This window comes from Sorex araneus, chromosome 5 (genome assembly GCF_027595985.1).
Source record: "Sorex araneus isolate mSorAra2 chromosome 5, mSorAra2.pri, whole genome shotgun sequence".
Classification (NCBI taxonomy): domain Eukaryota; kingdom Metazoa; phylum Chordata; class Mammalia; order Eulipotyphla; family Soricidae; genus Sorex; species Sorex araneus.
This window is the reverse complement of record NC_073306.1, coordinates 207,928,068-207,950,822: the sequence shown is the minus strand read 5'-3', so window position 1 is coordinate 207,950,822 and position 22,755 is coordinate 207,928,068. Positions and strand designations below refer to the sequence as shown.

The 22,755-nt window shown below is 36.8% G+C and overlaps 1 protein-coding gene across 7 annotated transcripts in view; it reads left to right on the top strand.

Annotated features, from left to right (window-relative positions):
• The window catches only part of MAPK10 (mitogen-activated protein kinase 10), a 275,595-nt gene that overhangs the window by 198,076 nt on the left and 54,764 nt on the right, over positions 1 to 22,755 (top strand). For all 7 annotated transcript variants that reach the window (XM_055139497.1, XM_055139494.1, XM_055139496.1 and 4 more), the window contains 2 exons: positions 16,709 to 16,891; positions 18,786 to 18,910. In XM_055139497.1, the coding sequence (XP_054995472.1) occupies positions 16,709 to 16,891; positions 18,786 to 18,910 (308 nt within the window). The remainder of the gene's footprint in view (positions 1 to 16,708; positions 16,892 to 18,785; positions 18,911 to 22,755) is intronic.

The window sequence follows — 22,755 nt, the reverse complement described above, 5'->3', positions numbered from 1 at the left end:
ATCCCTGAGCACAGAGCCAGGAGTGAGCCCTGAGCAACACTGTATGTACACCCCCCAAAAAAAAATCACAGGTTCTCATGGCTATCATTGAAATATGATGATTCATATTAATATTCCAAGGCAAAAACATGTAATAATGCTGTTATCACAACCAAGATTCTTTGTTTCTCTCCATAGAACTTTATTATATTCTCTTTTTAAAAACATGTAAGCCTTTTGGGGCCAGTGAGATTGTACTGAGGCCTAAGCAAAAATTGCAAAACAATTTGACCAACTTGGAAATCTTCTGAGACTGTCATCTATGAGTAAAATTTAGCTACTTTCCTATATTAAAACTGTCTTTGCAGTTTGAAAAAATACCCTCTAGAAGTTTGAATATTGCATTATCCAGCTATCATAGTTTCATAATTACTAAACTGTTAAAAAATAAGTATATATGTACATATATAGACATACAACTACAATGCATATTTGCTTTTCCATTCAATAGTTTACTAACTTTTTAATATTCAAAGAATCCTTATACAATATTTATTTTTTAATTTCTTAATTATGCACACAATTATTCACTTAATTTTCACTATGATGTTATTCATAAGATATATGTCATAGCATATATATTAATACAATATCTAATTAATATATAGCATCAACATTTCTAGGTGCGGGGCCAGAGTCCGAGTAAAGCAGGTTGTGTGCTTGCTTGGCACACAGCCAGCTCAGTTCAGTCCCCAGCATTCCATGTGATTTTTAATTCTATATGGTCCCCTGTGTGTGCCATCAGGAGTAAACACACTTGGGTGAGACTCAAAAAACAAAAAACAACCCACCCCCCACAGATGGAAATAGCTTAGGAGCCTCCTGGAATGTCAATCAATTCTCATAGTGTGAGAATTTAATGTTATCTGTGACTTGGACAATATAAAAGATAAAGTAAAATGTATAGATTGCCACTTACTAAAGGCAAATCTGAAAATTGATGTGCAGAATGAAGTGAGGTCATTTTAGAAAGTTTGTTGTTAATTTGTTGATAACAAAATATTCAGACTCAGTATTTATGATTTGATCAAAATGCTAAAATATTTTGTAAAGATTATTTTTATCAGGATTTTTTAATATAACTTGTACATGGCTGGAACGATAGCACAGTGGCTGGGCTTTCGCCTTTCACGCGGCTGACCCGTGTTCGATTCCTCCAGCCCTCTCTGAGAGCCCGGCAAGCTACCCGTGCGTATTGGATATGCCAAAAACAGTAACAATAAGTCTCTCAATGAGAGATGTTACTGGTGCCCGCTCGAACAAATAGATGAGCAATGGGATGACAGTGATGATGATATGCAATATAGAAGTACAGGCTTTTGAAAAATAAAACCTATTTTAGTGCAGCGAAGTGATTTTTCTTTTTAGTTGAAATATTTTTTAAGTTCTAATTTTATGATTTTATGTAAAACTAAACATTTTTCCTTTATATTTTAACTTTTTGGTTAACTTTTAGTTAACTTTTAGTGCTTTTTCTTTCTGGTGAAAAAAATGAGTACAGTATGAAGTAGTTAAAGTAAAGTTTAACTTAAATCACAAATAATATGATGCAAGGGAAATTATAAATGAATGAAAGAAAATTGGATCAATCTACTCAAGGATACTCTTCTAATTTCCCAGCTTTAGAATACAAAGCATTGTGTCCCATGAATGGTATTTGTTTTTCTTAGATTCACATGTGTTAAAGTGTGTGCATTCTGAGTTTATTTATGCATTTATATCTATAATCTTTTATAGTTATATTTTTTAACTGAAATTTAAAGCAGTGAGTGTCTACTACATAGTTATATGGTTAAAATCGACTTACTTTGATTTAATTTAATTTTTGTTTTGTTTTGGGCCTACATGTGACATTTCTCAGGGGTTACTCCTGACTTTGTGCTCATGAATCTCTCCCAGGACCATTTGGATGCCTGGGATGGAACCCAGGTCTGCTGCATGCAAGGCAAGCACCTTACCCAGTGTGCTAGCTTTCCGGCCTCACGAAATAGACTTTTTATGAAATGTCCTGGGGTGAGAGAGACAGCCCAACTTGCCCTGGGTGTGTACTTTGTGTGCGGGAGAACTGGATTCGATCCCCGACACCAGGTGATCACTGAGGTGACCCCAAATTAAGAAATAACAAAAACAAAACCAAGAAAAGGTGTTCTAATTGTAGAATCTTATATTAAAATTTTCATTGTACTTAGAAGTATTTATTGAAATAAAATGGATTAAAGACCATTTTCTAAATTCCATGTTAAATGAGACGCAATTTGGCAAAGGAGAAAGGTAGTGTGATTTTAGAATTGTGTATCAGAGTCACAGAAGCTCTTTGACAGCCTTTGTCAGATAGACCTTCACATCATCCAAATAGTATACGGTGTTTTCTTGATTTAAATTTAAGCTGACAGGACCACACTCCATCATTCCTATCTTTGGGCTAGATGTAGGGAAAAGGTAATTTAGTTTAATCTCATATCTGATAAATAATAATGGCAAAATTTTCTCACTTAGAAAACCAATAGCCATATTTTAGTAAAACTAAAACTACTTAACAGTCCTTCGAAGGAAAGCATCTCAGTTTCTGAGTGTTATAATTTCTAATGAATATGCTATTTTCTTGTGGAGAAATTGATGATGAAGAGTGATGCCAGGAATCCTAATGATAAAAATAGGAAATATTATTGTATAAATCTCATATGTAGATCCGAGTACTTAATCAGGTTATCTGAGAGCTTCAAATCCAGTTTCCATTTTCTGATGTGTGTGTTGTTAGCATGCACTGGAATGTCTAGACAATTTCATGAAATATTACCTTGATAACCAAACATACATAGACAGAGATAGATAGATAGATAGATAGATAGATAGATAGATAGATAGATAGATAGACAGACATAGAGAGAGCACTCTGCTTTTCCTAATATAAGAAGACTGTCTCTAATTCTTTCATGAACTATTTCCTATTTTACTTTCAATGACTAATTCATAAAATCTGGTGGACTGAACTTTAACTTGTGAAATAGTATAGTTGTTGAGTATATAAAAACATATAAATATATGCGCATATGTTCTACCTCAATTTTATGTGCATAGTTCTTATAATTTCTAGTCATAAATCTTACCACTTAGGTGGTGTACATATGGGTAATCTATAGAAGTAATGTAATTGGAAAGGTTTTTAGAGTATTGTCACATAGAAGAGACACACCACTATAAAAAAGATATATTACATGTTTATCAAATCATATCTTGAGTTTATTTATCTGCATTGTTTGACACAAAAACGTTGTCATGTGTTCATCTTATTTTGAGTTCTGACATAAGTTTCTCCAAATCATTATTTTTGAAGTATCTGTATACAACAAGGTCTTACAAAGGAGAGTTTTGTGATATATTAGTCAATAATGCTAGTGATAAGCCAAAAACTATTTAGAATTAATTGAGATTAAATTGATTAGGTTTTGGGCCAGAGAGACAGAACAGTGGGCTGGGCACTTGCCGTGCCTGCAGCTGACTTGCCTTTAATCCCCAGCACCATGTGTGATCCCCAAGCCTGTTTGGTCCAAAAAACTAATTAAGTAAATAAAGCAATACATCTTTTTTCATTTCATCTAGGTCCATCCAATTTATTGTTATTGTTGCTGCTATTATTTAAAAGATATGTAAGTGAGAATTTAAAAAAATCAATAAATTTAGTGTACAAGTAAAAACTTTGGTAGACTGGAAAAAGATGGCCAGGGATCAAGGTTTATATTTGCATAACTTGAGATGATTATTTGGATGAGAGAACAAGTAATTTTTGTCAGGAGAATGGAGAATAGTTCTATAACACCAACTTTGATGGACTGTCTGGAATGTTCTTAAATGGTTTAAACATTGAAAGGCTTGAACGTTGGTGAGTTTTCTTCACTAGAAATATTTATCTTATCTATGTGTATATAGTGTATATATAAAAATGTAATACAATACTAACATATATAAAATAAACTTTTAAAATATTTTTATTCCAAGATATGACTCCTGTATATTCATAAGCATTATACATAACTAATATTTTTAAGACTAATAAGTCTTAGGCAATGTAGAATCCTTAATATGCAAAATTCTTTCAAGTCTTAAAAAATATGTAAATGATAAATACTGTCACAGAAATTTTAGAGAAATGAAATTGATATCTGAGAAGTAACTTCATTAAGATATATCCAGAAAATAATGAAGTTAGGTCTTAAGCATTAAAAAAAGTGAGTATCTGCCAGAAACATTCTAGAAAATAATATTTTCCAGAGAAGTAGAAATAGGCTAGTGGCAGAATAATCTCTATCCAAATGTTTGAATGGATACTGCCAGGAAATAAAATAACTTTGCAGATTTTTTACTCTATCTATTATTTATTTTCCCCACAATATCTATAAATAAAAGATACACTTTAAATAGAAAGTCTTACTCATCATCTTGACCAGTGTGATAAGAATACTTGCAATTAAAGCACATACATCTTCAGAGGTATTTTCCTACTTTCCTCTAATTCAAAATTCCTACAACGTCAATCTTGAAACAGACATTATCTGGAATTAAAATGCATTAATAATAAAGGAATGCACAACTGTTTGCTCTATCTTTCTCTGATAGTTTTGCATGTCACTTGCTTTCCTAAAATGGAAGCAAACTAAATTTGCTTCTCTGGATGCGCTTATCACCTTCAAAGCCATCACCATTTCTTTGCAATGATCTCTGTTTACGTGTCAAGAAAAGCTATGGAAATTGTATTTAACCCAAGTGAGATTTTCACTGCCAAAAGAATTTCATGAGGAATTCTCCATTGCAAACTACAGTCCGTAATTTGAAGAATAAGGGGAGCAAAATTAGGTTGTGCTGCTAACTTGATGCTTTTTTCTCATTTGCTCCTCAACTTCCCTTATTCTTCTAGGTTATTTCCCCAATAAGAATTACCTTTATCTCTTCATGAGTCTTCAATATGAGCAAGTGAGTAACCAGGTATAATTAAAGAAAGAGATTTTACTTTTTTGCGCCACCTTTCCCCTTTATGCCACACCCTGTGTACCTCCTGCCCTCGCTACCTGGTTTGAGTTCTGTATGATAACTGGTGAGGGCGGAGAAACTACTGTCATTTAACTTGGATTTTGTTTGATTTACAGTCTGACACATCTGTTCTTTTGTCATATAGTTTATTTCATGTTGAACCATCTTGTTTGAAAGCCAACATTTCTTACTACTACTAAAACACAACTAAAGCACAGCAGAGTCTGGCAAGCTCCCTGTGGCGTGTTCAATATGCCAAAAACAGTAACAATAATGGGTCTACTTCTCCTGACCCTGAAAGAGCCTTTAAAATGGCAGCGTTGGGAAAGACGAGTAAGGAGAGGCTGCTAAAATCTCAGGGCTGGGACTAATGGAGACGTTACTGGTGCCCGCTCGAGTAAATTGATGAACAATGGGATGACAGTGACACAGTGATACTAAAACACACTATTTAAAAATAATTATACAAAACTTCCTGCTTAGAAACAGCTTTCGTTATTGGGAGTCAAGAGAACTGAGCCAGGATATTCTCAAAATCCATACTCGACTGGATTGTTTTTCCAGCGGCTGACCCAGGTTCAATTCTTTTGTCCCTCTTGGAGAGCCCAGCAAGCTACCGAGAGAGTATCTCGCCCACACGGCAGAGCCTGGCAACCTACCCATGGCATATTTGATATGCCAAAAACAGTAACAACAAGTCTCACAATGGAGACGTTACTGGTGCCCGCTCGAGCAAATCGATAAGCAATGGGATGACAGTGATACAGTGATACTTCTGGAAATGTTCTTATATTTATAAGTTAGAGTACATATACTTTACGAAGCAAACCCTTTCTTTTTGAGGTTGGGACACAGTTGGTTCCACGTCTCCCCACTCCCTCCCTCCCCCCCAATGCTAGAGAGGAATGAAAAAAGACACCGGCTTGCAATTTCCTATAGAGACACAATCTGGAATAATTTATAACACATATCACTGATATTCTAGGAGATTGATGCAAATTAAACACTTTGAATCAGAAACTGAATTAGTAATTGATTATAGTTGCAAAATAATATTTTCATCTATGAACCCGCATCAAGTGGCTTCGTTGATGCAGTTGCGAAGGAGAAAAGGCCCCGACAGTCTTGCTCCCGGTTTCACTGTTGTGAAACAGTCATGATAATGCGATTGTCCTGTCTCCGTCAGGGAAGGGTAGGCCTTCGCTTTATAGCATGCATCACTGGGTGTTTTGCTGTGTGTTCCTGTGTTCCTGTTTATCTTCATTTCATTTTTGTTTTCAGTTGACATGTGGTCAGTAGGGTGCATCATGGGAGAAATGATAAAAGGTGCAGTGCTGTTTCCCGGCACTGATCGTATCCTTCTCTCAATTCCCTTGGGGCTCAAACACAGTTGTGCTGGACATGTGCATTCCTCACCCTTGAGGACTTTCTCTAAGACGTCAGTCAGGTATTTATAAGTTGGCTTTATGATAGAGTAATTTTGCCTCCTGGCAAGATCTTCTGTGGATAACACAGTATCAGATAGGAACCATTCAGCAGATAGGCCAAGGTCTACCTTAAATCAGTTTTGTGTAATGAGCAATACACCCTTTATTGTTCTTTGTTATAGATGTTCAGAAGTTAAGTTACATTCATAGCTAAGTAATAAAAACAAAATCCTTCAATTTTAAGGCGACAGATTTATGCTTTTTTACTATAAAAAACATCACTTGCATAGAAATCTTTAATCAGTTTGATTTATGTTCACATGCAGGTACAATAGACTTACTTTCAATGCGTAGTCACAGCATGCATATGAATATCATTTAAAAATTGATCATCATCTAAAATTCTATTTCTCATCCACTTTATGGGAGTAATAAGCAATTCCCGCTATAATTTTCACCATATTATTAACAAGTGCAATAATTAAAGCTCATTAATTGATGATTATATAAAATGAGTGAAGAAATAAATTTAGATGACTTGGGATTAGGCTGAAGTGATCCTCTTTTAGTCAGAAAATAATGAGCAAATAAAGATTTCAGAGTCTCCCCACAAAAAGAATTGATATGAGTAATATGCAATTAGCATATGGGTATATAATACCTTATATTCTTAACTTAGTTAAATAACCTCTTGTACTCGGTCAGTTATAAAAATACTATTTTCTTATCGTACTAAAAAAATAATGTCCTTACCTTACTGATTTAATTCAAAAGTAAAATGGAGCCTAAACTATATATTTTATTATGTTATATATAAATATATATTTAGTTTCATAGTTATGTGGTTGTGTTAAAGAAATCATTTAGGCTTGTTTGTTGCTCAATTTATTTTGGTAGAATTAGAGAAGTTTAAATGTCTTGCTATTAAAATTAGTTATGTTTTCATTTCTATGAAAAAACTTCTAGATCTTTAGTCTTACATGACACATTTATTCTAAAGAATTTTCTGTTTATTATCTGTATATACACTAAATAGCATCAATAAATATGTAATATTCATGTTCATGTGAATAATATTTAGAAAAATTCTCACTTAATAAAAACTAAATTCCTTTACACTTTTAAAAAGCAGGACTTATTTTTAATCTCAGTGAATTGTGACTTGTTTAGCCCTTAAAAATTTGTATAAAAACAGTCCCTAAATTTTGGCTAATCTTCAGCATGAAAAATAGAGCAGTTCTGGGGCTGGAGTGATAGCACAGCGGGTAGGGCGTTTGCCTTGCACAAGGCCGACCTGGGTTCAAATCCCAGCATCCCATATGGTCCTCTGAGCATCGCCAGGAGTAATTCCTGAGTGCAGAGCCAGGAGTAACCCCTGTGCATTGCCGGGTGTGAACCAAAAAGAAAAAAAAAAGAAAAGAAAAGAAAAATAGAGCAGTTCTATTAACTTTGTGTCATTGCTTTTTCAAGTTCACTGTGGTTGAATAATTGATGGCTAAAACAAATATTTGCCATCTATAGTTTAGATGATTTTCATTACCTTTCTTATACTTTATATAAGAGAAAATCAAATCAGATTTCCATAATTGAGTTGTTAAATACAGATGATCATTTCTTAGAATCACTTAGGAGAAGTTGCTTGAATATAGTTCTTAATGTGACATCAGAGTGCCTTTTATATAAGGCTTTAGGCTGCTGTTAATATCAGTCGCATATTAGATGCCATTTTAATGTCTGAGATTAATGTTTTAATGTTGTTGTTTCTGTGGCTTTTGTAATAAGATAAATTTATCCATTTTTTTGGGAAGGACACACCAGAACTGTTCTCTCTCATATCTTATCCAAATGTCAGATGCAGTCTTTTAATTGATTTAACACATCCTTAAGGTTAATGAATCTTTTTCAAGTGATCTTAAACACTGAATATTATACAGTTGGTTTCTTAAAATTCATAGGCTGTTGCTCATTTAAAACATTTTCCATAGAGACCTGGAGAGAGCTCAAAGGGCTTGAATGCCTCGATCCCGAGTTAAATGCTAGCACCGGATACCTCCTTCAGGACTGCTGCGTGTAGTGTTCCGTCCACACAGCTGGCCAGCTGTCTGTGGAAGTGTGCTCAGGGCACTCACACTACCAAGGACTTCTTTTGAATTTTCCTATTTTAGAAATGACTCATCTGGGGTCTGGAGAGATAGTACAAAGGCTAAGGTGCTGGCTTTGTATACTGAGGGCCCTGGTCAATCCCCACCCCATGTGGTCACCTGAGCACTGCCATGAGTGATTCTAGAGCACAGAGTCAGGAATAAGTTCTGAACACCACCACGTGCAGCCCAAAAATTTTTAAAAAGTCTTATTTAGATACAATAAAGTGATAATGAATATTAGTAAGATAGGATATTTGAAATACGCCTGGAGGGAGACAATGTCTTATGTATAAATATATTGAGGTGTAACACTTTACGATGTGCAAGTGAAGGAGTCATTTGTTTTAATGACATTTATTTACATGATGGCAGGTCTTACAATATGTGATATACATATCTTCCTAATATACGAATTAGCTTAACAGAAAACTTAAAATATTAATAACATCTTATATCCTTTACCTTTTATGCTTAAAATATTCAGCATGTTATTTATGTAACATTTGTTTACAGCCCATTGGATATTAGCACTGAGAAATTAAGATATTTTATTAGAGATGCATTTTTGTCAGAGGCCTCCCCAGCAGTGCTCAGGGGCTCAGGAGCCATTCCCTGCAGTAATTCCTCAATCGGGAGAGCCGGCTGGCGGCTCTGGCCAGGAGTGACAGTTCTTTGGCCCAGTGATCCTGATGAGGACAGGGTGAGGGGAAATTCTCTGAGCTTCCATGCTCGCGCCAGGAGCATCCCTCATCCCAAGTCTCACGGGGAAGGTTTATCAGCCAGAAATTTTCTCCAATGGCCTTTCTCTAAGGTTTGCATGAACACCGTGTGACACTGGAATGATTGATTAACTCATTGATTATTGTTAATTTATCTCAACCTTCTGCCCGCTCCTTTTCCTGCACTCTGGAGATGAACTGAAATTTTATTCTTTCTGTTCATGTTGCTCATTCATTAAAAACACCTATTTATATTGTTTCCTGGGTCGCCATCCCTCATTCTTGGTTGTTTCCCCAAAGCTGCCTTTTCTGACATAATAGAGAACCCTTCATCACTCTCAACACTCCAGAAGTGCCAAGAGTTTGGGAGTGGTGAGACAAAATTGTGAAAGAACATTAAATAAGTATGAGAAATATATTTGGGGTATATGGATGAACAATATATAATTCTGCTAACCACAATATTGCAACTACATAGCAACAGATTTTTTTCCAGAGCAGGAGTATAATATCTGTGCATTGCACAAACCGCACCAGATCTTTGATATTGTCAGATATTCTATTATTATTATTATTATTATTATTATTTTGCTTTTTGGTTCACACTCGGCGATGCTCAGGGGTTACTCCTGGCTCTGCACTCAGGAATTACCCCTGGCCGTGCTCAGGGGACCCTATGGGATGCTGGGAATTGAACCCGGGTCAGCCACGTGCAAGGCAAACACCCTACCCGCTGTGATATCACTCCAGCCCCAAATTCTTGATTGATTTTTTAACAAAAAAAATCAATATTTTTTATGCAGGCAATGAGGCAATGCTGCTATCCCATATTCGTTACCAGAGTGCCTGGATCTCGCCAGCATTAACTCAAAATCCACTTCCCCTCACTCCCACACGCTCAGATCTGTTGACCTTTCCTTAGGGTTAACATTGGGGGTTGACAATCTGTCCTTTATACTCCATTTGAATGGTGTTGTCTTTTTCATTCTGACTGACTTCACTTAGCATGTCTCGAATTCCATCTAAATTATAACCAATTATAAGATCTCATCTTTCCTCAGAGTGTTGTAGCATTCCATTGTATATAGATACCACCGTTTCTTCACTCGTCTGTTGTTGGGTACTCAGGTTTTACACATCTTAGCCATTATAAATAATGTTCTGATTAATACAGGTAAGCATCTGTCCTTTAAGATCAATGTTTTCTCAGTGCTGTGGGATCAATGCCCAGGAATGAACATATTCGGTCATATAGAAATTCTATCTGAAAAATTTGGGGAAGCCTCCGAAGCATTTTTCAGAGGCTGAACCATGCAACAGTTAAGTGAATCAGAGTCAGTCCATGCCAGCACTTATTATTCTGGACTTTAAAATAAGGATGATTCTCCCTGGTGACCTCACATCTTTTTGGTTTTGAGTTGTATTTCCATGACAATCAGTGCTGAGGAATAGTTTCTCATATGCTTCTTTGCCATCTTGAGTTGGTCTTTGAGGAATTGCCTGCTCATCTCTCCCCATGTTTTGAGTTTTTTTTCTTTTTGGGTCAATCCTGGCGATGCTCTGGGGTTACTCCTGGCTTTGCACTGAGAATTACTCCTAGTGGTGCTTGGGGGACCGCCGATTCCCAGGTTGGGAATTGAACCCGGGTTGGCCTCGTGTAAGGCAAACACCCTACTTGCTATCACTCCAGCCCCATGCTTTGATTTTTTTTGTGGTAGTTTTTGTTGTAGTTATTGATCTCAGAGAGTGCTTTATATATGTATCTTGGATATTAGCTTTTGATTTGATGGGCGATGTGCATTTTTTTCTCTGAGTGTTTTTTTCTTTTATACCTCATTTATTTCACAATGCAAAAATCTTCTTAATTTGGTGTAGTTCCTTTTGTTTATTATTTTTATTTTTATTTATTTTTTATTTTTAATTTTTTTTTAATTTTTGGGTCATACCTGGTGATGCACAGGGGTTACTCCTGGATCTGTACTCAGGAATCACCTCTGGCTGTGCTCAGGGGACCATATGGGATGCTGGGAATTGAACCCGGGTCGGCTGTGTGCAGGGCAAACGCCCTACCCACTGTGCTATTGCTCCAGCCCTTGTTTATTATTTTTAATGTGAATGGATACATATTATTAAAAATAAGTGCATACACATTATACACATATTTGGTAAGGTAAATGCCTTTGCTCTTTTGTCTTATTTTAAATAGTTTAATTTTTTTAAAAGTCATTGCTTTTGTGTTTATTATTGGCCTGCTAATTTCTATATAGAAGCCCCTATTAGTATTTATCTTGGAAAACCATTGAATATGTATCTAAATTTTTGGACATTACTATTTATTATTTTTAAGGTTATATATTTTTCGTTCTTTATTGAGGTGTCATTGGGTAGAGGGTCACACCTGTTCTTTTGCTACCTACATACCAAGATACCTTACGCTACATACCAGTGGATCCTCTCCCTGTTTTCTCTCTGGTAGTCCTCCTTGGAGGGTCAGAATCCAGGGACTTGTTGTCGCATGACAATGCCTGTTGACTTGCTGTGCCTCTGTGTACCTGCACATGGGTGCATCGGGCCTTGGTCGTTGTCCTTTTTTATTTCACTTAGCATGATCCTCTCCATGTGGTTACAGAAGGCAGGATTCCACCCTTTCCTCCTGAAATTTACTCTTTTGGAATTTCTCTTTGGAGAGGAAAAATCTTAAAAAAAAATTCTTATCTTGAAAAACAAATTTGGTTATAGAATTTTAGATAATCATTTCTTTTCTTCCACTATTTTAAATATTTCATCCATAGGTTATTTCTTCCAAGTTTACTGGTTTAAAATTAGCTATAAATGTCATATATATCATGGGAATATATCTTTCCATACCAAGACTGGTTATTTCTGTTCTTTTTGATATATCCCACTCTCATTTAAGTGAGGTGTTCTTTCACTGCTGTTTTGATTTGCATTTCCTTGAGGACAAATCATAAGGAACATTTTTCCCTATAATTATTGGCCAGCTGTATGTCTTTTTTTGAGGAAGTGATATTTTTCATACTTCCTATTTAAGATATTCAAAATAGTTGGCATACTTTAGAAAGTTGCACAATTAAAGAACTTAAAGTAAGAGAAAAATATAAAATTTAAATACTTACCTACCCGATAGAATTAACTGGAATAATTTTCTTATCCATATTTTATATATGATTTAATTTAATTGGGGGTGGGTGGGCCATACTTGGTGATGTTCAGAGATACTCCTGGCTCTGCACTCAGGAATTACTCCTGGTGGTGTCTGGGGTCTAAAGATTGAACCCTGCAGGCCGAATGCAGAGCAAGCATCTAACTTGCTGTACTATCTCTCTGGCCCAATGATCCATATTTCATTATCCATAATTTTTTCCTTCTTACAACTCATTGAAGAACTTAGTAATAGTAAATATTTTCATATTACTTTGCAGTATAACCACATCGTATTTATTAAATCTAATATCTTATCAATCAAACATCTTTTGCTGTAGTAAATTTAGAATTAGATGAAAAAATTGTCCAAGAATTTCTACTAACTGAAATTTTGTATTTTTTTTAAAATTTATTTATTTTTAATTAGAGAATCACCGTGAGGGTACAGTTACAGATTTATACACTTTTGTGCTTATACTTCCCTCATACAAAGTTTGGGAACCCATCCCTTCACCAGTGCCCATTCTCCACCACCCGTAAACCCAGCGTCCCTCCCACCCTCCCCAATCCCATCTCCCCCCCACCCCACCCTGCCACTGTGGCAAGGCATTCCCTTCTGTTTTCTCTCTCTAATTAGCTGTTGTGGTTTGCAATAAAGGTGTTGAGTGGCCGCTGTGCTCAGTCTCTAGCCCTCATTCAGCCCGCAACTCCCTTCCCCCACATGGCCTTCGACTACAATGTAGTTGGTGATCGCTTCTCTGAGTTGACCTTTCCCCGGAACGTGAGGCCAGCCTCGAAGCCATGGAGTCAACTTCCTGGTACTTATGAAATTTTGTATTTTTAATTGAATTTTTTGTAATTGCGTCAAGGATGAGAACTTCAGAAATCATAGATAATATGTAAAACTATGGTTATAGTTTTTTGTTAACTGCAGTCAAATTTCTATAGATATTAATAGCAGAAACTATTAACATACTTGTAAATACTCAGTATAGAAATGAGGACTTACAGCTGTTCTATAGCAACTACATTTTTATGACCATAATTCTGATTTCTTTTTTGGGGGGCTGGGGAAGCACAGCTGGCAGTGTTCAGTGCTTAGCCTTGTCTCTGTGCTCAGGGATCACTCTTGGCGGTGCTTTGGGGACCATGTGGATGCCAGGGGTCAAACAAAGGTTGACCCCACTCGAGTCAAGCCTCAGTGTTCTGTACAATTTCTCCAGCCCCAGTTTTGGTCATGTATCATGCTGTCATTTACACACACTGTCACAAGGAATGTTTTATGTATTTAAAAAAATGACGATTGTGGAAATCTGATCTTTATATAAATATTGGTAAAATCAACACCACTTAAATCTTAGCAATGGGGAGAAAGAGCTGAAACAAATTGGCTAACAAAAATGACAACTGTCAAGAAGGCAGGGTCATAGTGGCTGGGTCAGAGGGAGCCCAGGGACACTGGTGGAGGGACATTGAGGCCGGTGGTGGGGCTGGTGCTAGAACTTTATATGCCTGAAACTCAACTATGATGAACTCTGTAGATCACTCACTGTGCTTTAAACAATTTAAAAAGGAAGAAAAATCCACTAACTTTTAAAAATTAAAGCACATGTTTTAAAGGTATTCATATCACATATTTTAGTATAGATACTAAACTATGTCACTAACAAAACATTGCTTGCTTCTCTTCTTTTTGTAACTCATTACATCAATAGACACATGGCATTTATCTAAGAATTATACTGAGATAGAACATGTAGCACGTCAATAAACTCCAGACACAATTTGTATAAAGAAGCATTTTAACTTGTTCTTGTTTCACAAACTCCAGTAGCTGTCTGTTCTTAAACTTACCATAAAAACGCAAAGGTATTCTTTTAAGAAGATTACTTTTAAGATTCTTTTTTTTCTGCTGAATGTCTGAACTATATCTCTAGATAAAAGTAAGCATGATAAAAGGGCGTGTTAGGACCAAGTACTTTCCTAACTTAGTAATGTAAATTATTTCTTTACCAGTGGCTGGAGCAATAGTACAGCAGGTAGGGTGTTTGCCTTGCATGCGACCGACCTGGGTTCGATTCCCAGCATCCCATATAGTTCCCTCAGCACCGCCAGGAGTAATTCCTGAATGCAGAGCCAGGAATAACCCCTGAGCATGGCTGGCTGTGATGACCCAAAAAGCAAAAAAAAAAAAAATTATTTCTTTACCAAAAAAGCTGACAGCTTACTTGCTCCTATTTTTCATTTGTATAAAATCTTTAGACTTCTAAAGAAGTTTTTCCAGTAGTTGCTTAGTAAGGCATTTTAACCATCTGTATTACACTGGCCTCTTTTCATAGTTTACAACGCAAGTGATGAGATTTATTGTACTAATGTTTTCTATTTAAATACGGCAAAGAAACTATAGTTTAGCTATAGCAATATACTAACATATGTTTTTATTTAAGAGTAATTTTGACTAATCTTTTACACATTTTTCTTTATTTGTAAAGATTTTTATTACTGTATTTTCACGTATCTACTAAACCTAGATAAAGTATTATTAAAACATGCTTTAATTCATTTTTCTACTATTTAGTAAAAGAATCATCTTTAATTTTTCCATTCAAACTTCATTTCTTGATATGTGCTCATATCATTTTCATTCAAATAAATGAGATACATAATTTATATTTTGTTCAGGCACAATATGAGGTAAGTAGAAGGTAATTTTCAAATTATCATGTCTAATCTTTGTTAAACTCATATTTACTTTGTTTGAGGTCTATATTTATTTTGTTGAATATACTTAATTTGCCTTCTCCAGTTAATTTTTTTCATACAACCCATATTAAATTCCAGGAGTATAGATTTCATAAAGCTCAAGTATTATTATGGTAAGGTCCTTGGGCTGTTATAATTACATTAGTAGAGATGAATTATCACTAAAGAATGGAGTTGTAAAATTAAAATAAACATTGCAGGAGAAAAAATTGCATATGGTATTAGATTTAGGAAGAATTTCTGAGGCTTTTGTCATTCATAGACCCCTAACAAGGAAATACCTTTTATCATCTAGTTGTTTCTTAAGAATTTTCATAGGTGTTGTCTATAATTCTTAAGTTTTTGATATATCAAATACTAATGCTAAGTTACAAGGTAATATTACAAGGTAATATTTCTATTGAAAATATAGTTTCTTCTTTTTAAATTGTATTACATTTTATAAGTAGGTGATAACTTTTCTCCTAAAGAATCTCTCATATTTGAGAAACGGTATAGTGCATAGGACATTTAACTTGCATGTGGCTGGTGCTGGTTTGATCCCTGGCATCTCATATGGTCCCCCGAGCACTGCCAGGAGTAAATCTTGAGCACAGAGCCAAGAGTTACACAGTTCCAGGTGTGGGCCAATAAACAAAAAAGGAAAAAGAAGAGTTTCTCATGCCTAATGTGCTATCTGGAATACATGTGTTTGGGCGGGAAAATCATCTTCAATTGGGTAACATATATTTTCCTGTATATCTTACTGAAAATGGTTAAGGAACAAGATATAAGAAGTACAAAAGCTCTAAAAGTGTGACTACTTTAAGTTTATTTTTAAACCTTTGGTGATAAATTGATTTATTTTTAAAACTTTTATTGATATAACACATAATACATATGAGTGGATAATATTAACAGACACTGGAATTTTCAATTTGGTAGAGGAAAGAGAAAAAGCATCTTAAGAGGAACTTGATAAATATGAAAAGGGAACTACATTTAAAAACACTTGCAGTCTTGCTATTTTTAGAAAATAAATGAGTAAAATAATTTCATATGAGAAAAAAAATCTTCTAAATAATACAGTTACCTTACACTTTATCTAAATACTAGGAATTCTTCTTGCATTAGTTGAATATCTTTTCCAGTGTAGTATTCCCAAGACTTTCATAATTTCCTATTTTGTTCAATGATTACAATTCTCCCAAATGCATATGTTCTAAAAGTAAATTGAAAATTTTAAAATGTCTGGAGGAGTTGTTGCCTGGAAATTCTGGTTTCATATTTGAAAATCACACATTTCTTTCTCTCTATTGTTCACTTGAACTCCGGTTGGGCTTCTAAGTGCTCAGGAGTCAGAGACGCAGTAAACCTTCTGACTAGGAAAACCAGGAGCTAGAGGCGCGCACCATTTTTTTTTTTCCCTTAACCATTGAATTCTCAGATATTGATCAGTGGAACAAGGTAATTGAGCAACTAGGAACACCGTGTCCGGAATTCATGAAGAAATTGCAACCGACAGTCAGAAACTACGTGGAGAATCGTCCCAAGTACGCAGGACTCACCTTCCCCAAGCTCTTCCCTGACTCCCTCTTTCCCGCAGACTCCGAGCACAATAAACTCAAAGGTACGTCCTGAGGAAGCTTCGGCACATTCTGGTGACGGCCTAAACCCACTGGGACTAGGGATGCTGCTCTTTCATACGACCTATGCAGTGAAAGGAGAAAATCTCTCTTAGAAATGGGGAGTAGTGAAGCATTTTAGATATATTTTTATGGCATATATTTTATTGTATCTATATATTTATAGACTAGAGTGATGGCACAGTGGGTAGGGTGTTTGCCTTGCACATAGGCGACCTGGGTTCGATTCCTCTGTCCCTCTCGGAGAGCCCGGCAAGTACCGAGAATATCCCGCCTGCACAGCAGAGCCTGGCAAGCTCCCCGTGGTGTATTTGATATGCCCAAAACAGTAACAAGAAGTATCACAATGGAGACATTATTGGTGCCCACTTGAGCAAATCGATGAACAATGAGACAATAGTGCTACAGTGCTACATATATTTATATTATATTTTGATAATAACAATGAAGTGTGTGTCAGAAAGTGTATAATAGAAAAGTTAACTGTTTCTAGGGACTTGCTTGGAATTCTTTAATTATCTAAAAGAGTGCCTAAAAGAGCAGCATAATATACATTTAAATTACTGTTCCAAGTGATTTTTACTATTTGGAAAATACTTTCAGATCAAATGTCGGTCATACAGCCATAGAGATGCAGGTGTCTATGTTTCCTTTTCTCTGTTTTTTTTGGTGGGGGAGGGGAGCTGGGGTAGTGTCACAAGTGTGATTAGGGCTCCAGAGGCCCCTCCCAGAGCTATTTAGCAAACTGGACAGGTGATTTGATGGAAGGACATAATAATGAGCCCTTTAAAAAATCAGCCTCACTATTCCTTAATTTAGCAACTTTATTTATATTTTGTTCTCTTTAGATTGAAGAAGATTTTTATCATATATTTGAGTCATATTGAATACTTTTGTCACAAAACATTTTAAGTCAGTCTGGAACTATTCCTATATAAAAATTATGTATTAATTGAGATTATGCATTCTTTAGGAATGTTATTTAATAACTGTGCCTAGTGATTATCAGATGTGCTTTCGTAACTAGTAGGGCCCACAACCATCAAACTAATGACAATAATATAAGTATTAAAGATTTATCCTAGTAGCTGATGGCAGCATCAAACGTACCTCAGCCACTAACTGACTTTGTTAAATCTGTGATTCCTTTCAGTGAAGAATGACAGGGCTGTTAAAGAGAAATCAGCAGTAGAATCATACCTATCATGTCTACTCTGCATTTTGTATGTCATATACATGAGTACAAAATTGAGATATCTAAGTCAGTTGCATTACACAGATGCTGCCGAGTGCCCGGTGTGAATGAGAATGTAGAAACATTAACAACAGCCGTCCCTGCATTGCTCAGCATCGTGTTTGCATTTCCTGAGCTCTCTAAGCTGTTTGCCTTCTGTTCACACAGGTTATCCAAGCAGATTACCTTGCTTATATAAAGTCTCTGGCTGGATAAATTTTACTCTGAATTCTGAGTAAATATATTTATGCATTCAGCGCATTTTAACTCTTCAATAGACCCCAGTGGAGTCTTAGACTAGAGACACAAGAAAAAGGAGCAAAGTGCATTTATTTTTCCCAACATGCTGAGAATTTGGGCCAGGGGAGAGTTCCACAGGCTGTAGCCGTGCTTTGCATGTGGCAGTCCAGGTTTGATTGTGAGTGGCCATAGTCCCAACATGCTGCCAGGACGGGTCACTGACCAGCTGTTGGGGATCAAGCATTTCCCCCACCTCTCACCTGAAAGGAAAAAAAAAAGATTTTTACCTGATGTTTGGAAGCTAAGTACTATTCAATTTTTGTTTTCTTAGTTTTCTGTCCTGCAGACAGATTTCTTGGCCACAATAAAATATGGCTATTTATTTTTCTTATTCATTCTTCCAGCCAGTCAAGCCAGGGATTTGTTGTCGAAGATGCTAGTGATTGATCCAGCCAAAAGAATATCAGTGGATGATGCGTTGCAGCACCCGTATATCAACGTCTGGTACGACCCCGCTGAAGTGGAGGCGGTAAGGCGTTCGCTTATGCACTTTCCTTCCACAAATCTAATCAGAGCACCTCGGCGGTGAAACTGAAAGAAGAATAGAACCCGAAAGAACCCACAAAGCACACTCCTGAGCTTCATGTACCAAAATTATTCCCTTCCCTTCTAAATGCTCCTTTCTTCTACTTATATTTACCATGCATTTTGGGGTTAGGTTTTTATGTGATGGGACTGCATGAGACGAACCTCACTTGTCCATGAGACTCTCCCATCTGCTCACAGTCACAGAACCATGTAGAGATAATTTGCTTGGTCTTAGCTGTACTTAATGAATAAATAAGAATATTTACTCTTTTTTTTCCTTTGAATTCTGGGCCACACCATACTGTATTCGGCTCTTACTCCTGACTTTGTGCTCAGAGCTTACTCGTGGTGGGACTCTGGGGATCATCTGAGGTGCCAGGAATTAAACCTGAGTCAACTGTATGCAAGGCAAGCGCCCCGCCCTCTGTACTGTCTCTCACCCAATAACATTTATTTCTTTGAGCTTTCAGGTTTTTGGTGATGTTATGAAACCTTGCAAAAAGGAGATGGGGGAAGGAAGGGGGTATTACAAAAGGGCACTATTTCAGATGAATTTTCCTATTTTAGGTCAGATACAATAGTTACTAGTAGGAAATGAGGAAAGAGGGTGAGCGAAGCAAATAAAGGATCAATTGTGCGATGAGGATGAAACTGGACTTTTAGGGTTTAATTTATGGTAGTATATAAACATATAACCCAGGTATGTAGGACCCGGGGCTGAGATCTCCAAGACTGCTTGGATCGGGACTGGGCCTCCTCCTCCCAGATCCCCCATTTTCCAGTAGCTTGGAAGCCACACTCATGGACTGCCCCCGGTGCCGTCTAATCCCACCAATGGCCAAGATCCAGAGTCTATAAAACAAAGCTCCCAGAAGACCTCTTATAGCCTAGTTCTCCTTCTTGGAGAACCTGGCAAGGTACTGAGAGCATCCTGCCCACATGGCAGAGCTGGGCAAGGTCTTCATGGCATATTCAATATGCCAAATACAGTAACAATGATGGGTCTCATTCCCCTTACCCTGAAAGAGCCTCCACCGTGACATCGCTGGGAAGAACGAGTAAAGAAAGAGAGGCTGCAAAAATCTCTGGGCTAGGACAAATGGAGATGCTACTGGCGCCCACTCAAGTAAATCAATGATCAACGGGATGACAGTGATACAGTGATATATACACATGTAGAATCTTAATGATGCCTACTTAATGTCACGATGCACTGTATTTCAATTTTAAACATTTAAAAAAGTATTTACTCTCAAGTAAAATTTTGGTAAGAATAGTTTCAATTCTTAGCTATCTTTTATGATTTTATACTTTTTCTCAAATGATGTTCTTTATTTGTTTTTGGCATTTGAACAACACCCAGTGGGGCCGAGGGCTTACTCAAGCCTCTGAGCAGGGGGCTTGGGGGACCATATGGGATGGCGGGGACCGAACCTGGGTCAGCTTCGTGCCAGGCACTGCCATCACTCTGCCTCCTCAGCTGGCTTTCCTACCTCTCCCTCTCTCCCCATCTCTGTGTGGAGGCAGAGTGCGGGTGCATTAGTTCCTCGATGCATTTCTTGTCCTGAAAAATGCCCTTTCACCCCTTATTTATCTAAGCAAGGGCACACCCAGAGATGATCTGGCTCCGACTCTGTGCTCCAGAGCACCCCCTGGCAGCACTCGAGAGACCACAAGCAGTGTGAAGAACCCACTTGGGTCACGGGGCTACACTAAGGCAAGCACCTCGATTCTTGTCCTCTGTCCAGCTCCTGTTGTGCTTGTTTTATTTTGGAGCTTCACCCAGAAGTGCCCAGCAGCTGCTCCCAGCACCGTGCCTGAAGGTCTGTGTCGAGGCAGAGAGGGAACGTGGTGCTTTCGGCACGCACAGCCCGCGGTCTCGTCTGGGCCGTCCCCCCAGCCCTCGTGCTGCCTGGAAACAGCCTGCCACCAGCAGTGTTTCTTGGTCCCTCAAACACTAGCATTTCAGTCTCCTTAAATTTACCTTACAGGGATGTACCTATTTATTTCCTATCATTATGCCTTCAGATTAATTTGCTTGATTGGTTTTTAATCCTTCATATGGGTAATGCTTTTATTTTATTTTATTTTATTTTTTGCTTTTTGGGTCACACCCGGCGATGCTCAGGGGTTACTCCTGGCTCTGCACTCTGGAATTACTCCTGGCGTTGCTCAGGAGACCATATGGGATGCTGGGAATCGAACCCAAGTTGGCTGCATGCAAGGCAAATGCCCTACCCACTATGCTAATGTTCCAGACCCATGGATAATTCTTTTAATTTGCTTGTTTTGGGGGGCCACACCAGGCAGTGCTTTGGTGACTGCTGACTCTGTGCTCAAGGATGCCCCGTGCTGGGGCTGGATGGACCATCTGGGATGCTGGGGATCAAACTTGGGACTGAAGGGCGCAAGGCAGACACGCTACCCACCGTACCATCACTCAGCCCCTATTTGTTTTTTTTTTATTGTTCCTTTTGTTGTTGTTATTTTGTTTTAGGTGCTTTTCCTTGTATCCCAAAGTAGTTCTGCTTGAATATATTTTTGTTTTATGCCAGCTTACATCCCTCCATTTCTTGGCGTCTTTATCCTTGCCAAAATGGCTAGAGGCAAACTAGTATCTTTTAAAAATTTTAAAATTTTTTTTAACTTGGTGTTTGGATCACACTTGGCTCAGGGGACCATGCAGTGCTGGCTGGAACCCAGAGCTCTGCACTCAATGCTCCTTTGAGCTTTCTCTGACCCTCAAGATGTTCTGATTTTTATCTTTGTCTGTTTCATTCTTTGCTTGAGACATGAGATCTGACAGGCAAAAGAGAATTAGGTAGACTTTAGGTTTATGGACATATCAGAACAGGTTTCTCCATGTAATCTAGTCCTTATGCATTCACATGTTTCTGAGAAAATACTATCTCTTAAGTATTGAAATAGGTCATTTTCTTAAAATCTGTTCTCATAAGTTTTCAATATGTTAGTTTTCCACTATGTGCTGAGTTAATTTTGTTTTCTTCATGTTTTTACAAAATATAATGCCAAAAATTATTTTTCAGTTTCATTACAATATCACTCATTTTTGAGAAGCAATTAAAAACTTCATGATTGGCAGAATGAAATAAGTGAAAGTATGTTGTATATGTGTAAAAAGTAGTATAAAGGTTAGGATAAAGTTTTTTCTCTGTTGACCTTTGAGTACTTATTTTAGGTTATGCTCATAAAAAATTTAGAAAAAAATAGTTAAATTTATCATTCCTTGTTTATTTGTCAAAGTCAAGCCATTTGACATATTAATTTTTTGCATTCAATTTAATTTGTGTAATCTGTTTTTACTGAACTGCGGTCTAAAGTTTAATTGGATGATCAAGACAAATTTTTTCATTCATTAGTAATTATGTCTTCTACCCCCAAAAAACAGATGCTTAGGCTCTATAATGGCATATTAATTAACAGTATCGCTGATTTTATAATTTAATTTAAAATTTAATGAGAATTTCCCTTGAATAATAAAAAATATAATTTTGGGTATTAAAATAATTAAAACCTTTGATTCAACCTTTTCAGTATTGCTATGGAAACAGCAAGACTCTTTTAGGTAGAGGAGCTGGTAGAATCTGAAGGTCTAGGAAATAGATCAATTAATATACAGAACAAGCAAGTACTTGACATGTAGACTGGGGTCACTGATTATACAAGAGTAAACATGTTTTTCATCTAGACACATGCAGTTAGTGGGTCAGAATCCTGATCCTAGGACAAGAATAGTTCATTACTCTAAGGGATTACATGAGATCT